Below are 6,739 nucleotides of genomic sequence, written 5' to 3' on the forward strand. Positions count from 1 at the left end.
AATAAACAACTGAAAGACACACATGCTTCACATACTAGAGCTATATACTCTTCACACATGCTTCCTTACAAGTAGCCTAACAACTTAATGACACATATTGCTAAGACTCTTATGCTAATCACAAACGCATATAACACCACAAGCGCATGAGACAACTGATCACAAGTGCATGAGACAACTGATCACGTGAGATGTGAGAGAGAGAGAGACAGAGATGAGAATAAGAACCTGGAGGAAGTAACTGCTTGAGACATTTGATCACAAGCGCATATAACACCACATGCTTTCTACAAGTATAAATAAACAACTGAATGATCACCAGCACAACAATACTTTAAAAACTCAAGTGACATTTTAACCAAGGCAATAAAACTCAAATACAAACCTCTTCATATGCTAATATGGAAGTCGACTTCTTCTTGCTATCCTTTCAGTGATTGCATCACTTCGAGTCTCCATTGCTCTATCACCAGATGGAAGGTATTGAGTATGCTCAAGCTCTTCTACTGTTTGGTCACTGTGATGTTCATACTCACTTATTGTTTCCCAATAAGTGAAATCACGGTCTTCATCAGATGAATCTCGAATAAAATTGTGAAGTGCCATATTTACTGTGACAATCTTCACCCACTTTTTAACATCATATTTCAGATGTTTTGTATCTAAAATCCTCCACTTCGCTTTCCAAACACCAAATGTTCTTTCAATCACAGAACGTAAACTAGCATGCCTCCGGTTAAACAGTTCCCTAGAGTTTGTTGGTGGTTCTCCCCTAGAAAACTGATCAAGATGATACCTAGTTCGACGATGCGGACCTAGATAACCAAATCTAGTTGGATAACCGGAGTCAACTAGATAGTACTTACCATCTGGTGGATGAGGGACTAAGGGTTCATGTGTCGCACAATGTGTAAGAAATTTCGTGCCGTGAGCTCTACCAGGAATTCCCACGTATGCGTAGATGAATCGCATTTTCAGATTGCATATTGCGAGAACGTTGATTGTTGGTTCTCCTTTTCTGCCTTTGTATGGTTCTGGATTATCAAACGGAGGAAGAACAGGCAAGTGAGTTCCGTCTAAAGCACCAATGCATCTTCAAAAAACGGCATGTAGCTATAAACAAACAAAACACCAAGAACATATGAAGCCAAGAACACAGACGCTTAACCCATCATTTACTTGAGTCTATCTGTATGCAAGGAGTTTAATAACAAGAAAGAGAATAAGTGCACAGACGCTTAACACAGATGTTTACAAAATCTCTTGTAAGTGAACATACCTATCATTGTTTGCTAGAACAGGACTTGGAGTAGTAAACTCTCCTCTTGATGGCTTAATGATGTCTGCAGCAAGCTTTAGTAGAACAGAGAGAACGTTGATATCTCTTAGTCAAAACTCAAACTGTTAAATCTTGTGCAACCATTTCAACAAACATCGCCACACTCTCTTCATGATAGACGTTGCATGATTCTTCAAGTTTGTAGTATTGTTGAAGCCTAAAGCACAGATTCATAAAAGTACCTTGATTCATCTTAAAGATGTCAAAACATTGCTTGTCACTCTCAAACATGAGGCGCTGAACAAGGCGCCAACCTGCACCTGTGTTTGTTCTGAGTATTCTAGCATATGATACATGATCTCTTCTTCTTCCAAATCCATATCATCATCCTCAGTTAGCAATGCGGATGTATTTAATGCTGTTGTCTCGTTGCATATCTGCAAAATAACAAGTAAACATGTTAACAATGCTATATTCAATACATATGAAGGTAACATAAGTCATAGATAAACATGTCATAAATAATTCATAGATGGAAAATGTCATAGATAATTCATGAAAACTTCACATTGTCATACATAAAGACTCAACCGAGAAGACTCAAGACTCAAACGAGAAGACAAGACACAAGACTCAAACGAGAACACAAGACTCAAACTTCAGATATGTCATATCTGCTTTTCCCGGTCTCTTCCTCCAAATAGATAATCTTGTTCTCGTCATCTTCATAGCTTAGGAATGTCTGTCGATTTGTAGCAGCTTCCTTGAGATGTTTCGTGGCAGCTCTGTACAATGGAGACCACATTTTGATAGTAGACAGTGAATACAAGACTCTCATAGCCTTAAGCTGACTGCAACTCAAATCTGGATGGCTTTCGTTTAGGTGGTTCTTGTGAGAGAGTATCTCATCACGTGACTGAAGACTACTTCAGTACTTCTCATAACCTCTGCTGCTTGTTCTTAACGCCTTTTCCAAGAAGGCTTTGGGACAGTAGAGGCTCGGGGAGCATTGGAGCCTCGTGGACCATTGGAGGATGTGGGAGAATCTGGTTCAGGATTGGTTTGCATTTCTGGAGGATTGGTTGTCCCTACTTCAGATGCAGCATCATCATTCTCGACCTCCATATTGTCTAACTCGTTTTCACCTTGATGAGCACTCCATCCTTCTGCTCCACTTACATGAACCCCACTAAAAATATGCTCCATTAGATCTGTGTTTGCCACTGGTTTATCTTTGTACTTCCTAGCTCCAGGCCATTCCTAGAATCAAATAAAAACCATCACTCATGTTTCTACTTAGCATAAACCTAAAGTGTTTAGCTAACAGATTCTAAAGTGTTTGATATATACCTTACAACGCTGCTCCCACCAATCATCACTCATGTCTATTGACCCATCTGGATGATATCCAAGTCCAGTTCTATTGTGAGTCAACCTCTTCATAGCTCCGTATTGCTTCTTGCAAGAGTTAAACTTGTTCCTAAACATTATCCATGGATGCCTCACCCCATATGTATCATAAAACTTATCTGCCATTGTCTTTCTCGCAGTTTCATTGAGAACCTTATTTCTCATATTGCCTTTCAGTTCTTCTTCAATTCTTAGTGGAAGCACAAACCGTGTTTGTTCATCGCTCCACAATACAGTCTATGAACAACACAAGAAGACCATCTAAGTCAAAACTAACTAAATTCAATGCATAAAGACCATCAAAGTCAAGACTAAACTCAACTAAATGTTAACTAAATGCAACACAGAAACACCAAAATAATGTGTTGAGAATGACTTTCATCATTTCCAGGGACAGATGCCATTGAAGCTTGAACAGATAGTCAAAAATGAGTGAGCTTGGAGAGGGTCTGAGTCTGAGATGAGAGAGCCTGACCTGCAAAGAAAAACATAAAGAATAAGCTATGAGCATTGAGCAAAAAGACACGAGACCTGACAGTACCATTAAGCTAACGCAATATCAAGAACATGTATTCTCCAATTTACCAATATTACTAGTTATATCAATTTTTGTAAACTGAAAAAACGTATCAGCAATGCTTATTCACAACTAAAAAGGGTTATGTTTTAAAGCATAACAAGCAAGAAGAAACATAGCAGATTCCAAGTACGAAAGCATTCGCTCAAGCTGCAATTCTCTTAAGCATTCTACAAAACAACAGACCTCGAGAACAGTGGCTAAGAAAGAAGAAGCAAGGAATCTCATACCACACAATAGTAAACCCATCACAGAGAACCCATCAAACCAAATTCATCAACAATGCTTGAAACCCATCAAAAATCGAACCTCGCACATCACAGACGAATGAAGCAAGCATAGAAAGCAAAGCTCTTACGATAGAGTGAGAGACGAAGCTTCTGAGACCTTGAGAGAAGCTTGAGACGAGGCTGAACACAGAACACACTTCTTTGCCGCAAGTGCTAAAAAGGAACAAACCGAGTAGATTCTCTTTGCTATCACAAACCTAAGCATTAACAAAGACCATCAGAATCAGTATCAAACAGATACCATCACTACTATCAGTATCAAACAAAGACCATCACAATCAGTATCAAACAGGGACTGTTACCTCAAAGAGAGAGAGCTCAATGGGTTTGCTTCGGAGAGGGAGAGACTGCGTGAGAGAGAGAGATGGGTTCGAGAGGAGAGACTGTGTGAGAGAGAGATGGGTTTGAGAAGGAGAGACTGCGTGAGAGAGAGAGATGGGTTCGAGAGAGAGAGAGACTGCAAGAAGAGAGAGAGAGAGGACTAGATTTAGGGTTCTGGGATCAAGAGTACGAGAGATCTCCAGAGTTTCATGGTTGCAGAGAGGAGGTTGAAGAGAGGTTGAAAGAGAGGAGTTTTGATTTGCTTCGACGGCGACAAAAAAATTAGGTTTAGAAATCAATAGCAAAACTTTGTAATTTTTAAGATAAAATAAGGGTATTACCGACTTTTAGTACTTTTGGGTGAGTTGAATGTAGCTGGAAGCATTGAAAAGTCTCATCCAGAAATCCCGTAAAATCCGAATGAGTTTTGGAAATACATCTGGATGTCGCGTCCAACTTAACCTGCTATTTCACACCAAACGAACATCGGCCCCCGTATGCGTCTGGATGCCGCGTCCAGTTCACGAAACGAGCATGTATTAAATGTTTTTGAAGTTGGACATGGTAGTAATATAACAAAATGTTCAGTCACTATATCATTTTATTTTTAATAAAAAGTGAATACAATTTTATACATATACATGTATGTATTATACATGTGTATGTAATTACGGGGTTCTAAACTTTATGAAAAATCCAACACAGAATTCCCCATTGAGGGTACTCTCACAATGGCTAACATATTAATAAGCATTTTAAATTTTTATGTTTCTTAAAGATTGTCAGTTTACCATTTTTTCTTATATATATTTTTTTAATTTTTTTATTTAGGTCCTCGAAACTAGAATTCCCCATTGAGGGTACTCTCACAATGGAAAACATATTAATAAGAATTTTAAAATTGTTTGTTTTTTAAAAATTGTCACTTTACTATTTTTTTTCTTGTTACACATAAAATATAATTTTTAGAATTTCAATAAAATTTATACTTATTTTCAATTTAATATTAATTTTAAAATGCATTGAAATAATATCATTTATTTCAAATATTATTGTTTAAATAGATTTACTTAATAAAAACATAAATGCATTTTAATCATATTTTATATGTATGAAAATTTCTTAGTGATATTTTTATGAAACAGATGGAATACCTTGATATCTTTATGCCCCTGTTAAAATAAGATATGTATATGATTTCTGCTCCGTTATATGGCTCATTTTATACCAAGTAGATTGATACATCAATTTCTTGATATCCTTACTCCCCTGCTAAGTAAATTGTATTTGATTTCTGCTCGGTAGTATTTTTTGTGAGATCCATTAAATTTCGGATAATTAATTCAGTAAAATCCCTTCGAACAATTTCAAACTTTAGAGTTGTACATAAAATCTTTAGAAGTTGGGGAGATGGTGGATTTCGGTGGGGAGGAGGTTTTCAAGGCAGGGGTGTGATATGGATGCATGAACTTCCGAGTACTTCAGTAAGCTTTCCGTTTGAGGACGGCGAAGAGGCGTGAATAACGATCCCGGAGGCAGCTGATTAAGGTGACGACTTCTGTCGGATCTGCATGGCTCTCGTCTTTTGGGTTCTCTTTCCTTTCCTCCGGTCTTTACATATACCTCGCATAGTCCTTTAACATTGAGATGTTTCAAATCAGGTGGTATCAGCTTTGTTTGGTGGCTGGAATCTAGCCTTCTCGCCGTGGTCTCCCTAGCGGCTGTGACAGCTTCGTCTATGAAGTTTAGAGTCCTAAGGTTTTCTCGGTTAGTAGATCTCCTTTGGACTAGGTTTTTTTTTGAATCTATTAAATTAGACCCATTTGAGTTTCAATTGAATTTTTATTATCAACTTTGTGTTAACAAAAAATTAAAACCCTTTTTCAAAAAAAGTCTTTAGAAATTGGATTTGTTTCATTTTGTATATACTAAGGGGTAACTGGATCATCATTAATAATTAAGGTATCTTTTTTTTTTTTAACAACATAATTAAGGTATCCAAAACTAAGTTTTATGAGAAACTTCTGACAAAAAAAAGTATGTGAGAAAAAAAAAAAAAGTATGTGAGAAACACTCAAAGCGATTTTCCCTATTGCCACTGCACCTATCTTTTTTCTTTTATTTTTTTCGTTCCCTTGAATAAATATTCCTTTTTCAGAGCAAGACACTCTGTAATCACTTCACATGGCAAAGTAACTAAGTAAAAGCACGAAATAAAGTATGATCGATCAATAAGTCAAGCTTTTAGAGCTTGTGCTGATGATCAAAGACTTAAGCCTACAAGCCTCCCTTTCCAAATCCACATTGCCTCGTCTAGTTATCATCTCCATGTTCTTGTACAAACTCTGTTTCACCAGATTCTCCATCATCTTTTTACCTTCTTCCCCTGACCCCGGGCTCATTGGAGATCCAATACCGGAACTCACACGGCTGGTTTGTGGACACGAATGAGGACCAATCCGTACATTTCTTTCATCCTTGAACCACTGCAAAAGTTTAACTGCCCTCTTCTGAACCAATGGGCTTCCAAGTAAGGTCACTTCAAGAAGTACCGGTACAATCCCTGCCTTAGCCATTTTCTCACGCTGGCTCCAACTCTGATGAGCTAATACCATCAAGATATATGCCGTGTACTCTTGGCATTTCGGTTTATCTTCCCATGTTAGAATCTCTATCAAACTTTTGGGCACAGTCGAACCTTCCTCCATTGCCTTTTTACCCATTTGAGTCACAACCAATTGCCCTAGACTCGCTAAGGCCTTCTCGGATAAGTCCTTAACCAACATTAGACTTAGGAGTGTCTTTACTGCCCCGCTTGTGACCAACGGTCCTGCATTTTCCAACACGAGGCAGAGATTGTTT

The 6,739-nt window shown here is 37.9% G+C and overlaps 2 protein-coding genes across 2 annotated transcripts; both read right to left on the reverse strand.

The window, feature by feature from the left end:
* Nucleotides 1–1,804: 1,804 nt before the first annotated feature.
* Nucleotides 1,805–4,153, reverse strand: LOC108816358 (uncharacterized). The gene is made up of 5 exons (XM_018588930.2): nt 3,859–4,153; nt 3,625–3,753; nt 3,066–3,164; nt 2,630–2,926; nt 1,805–2,539 (listed from the first exon to the last, which is right to left on the reverse strand). The coding sequence occupies exons 3-5, from the start codon at nt 3,072–3,074 to the stop codon at nt 2,240–2,242; spliced, it is 606 nt and encodes a 201-aa protein (XP_018444432.1). The 5' UTR covers nt 3,075–3,164; nt 3,625–3,753; nt 3,859–4,153; the 3' UTR covers nt 1,805–2,239.
* A 1,952-nt stretch (nt 4,154–6,105) lies between these two features.
* On the reverse strand, nt 6,106–6,663 carry LOC108815411 (uncharacterized). The gene has a single exon (XM_018588024.2). The coding sequence runs from the start codon at nt 6,661–6,663 to the stop codon at nt 6,106–6,108; it is 558 nt and encodes a 185-aa protein (XP_018443526.2).
* Between the last annotated feature and the right edge of the window lie 76 nt (nt 6,664–6,739).

This window comes from Raphanus sativus, chromosome 3 (genome assembly GCF_000801105.2).
Source record: "Raphanus sativus cultivar WK10039 chromosome 3, ASM80110v3, whole genome shotgun sequence".
Classification (NCBI taxonomy): Eukaryota; Viridiplantae; Streptophyta; class Magnoliopsida; order Brassicales; family Brassicaceae; genus Raphanus; species Raphanus sativus.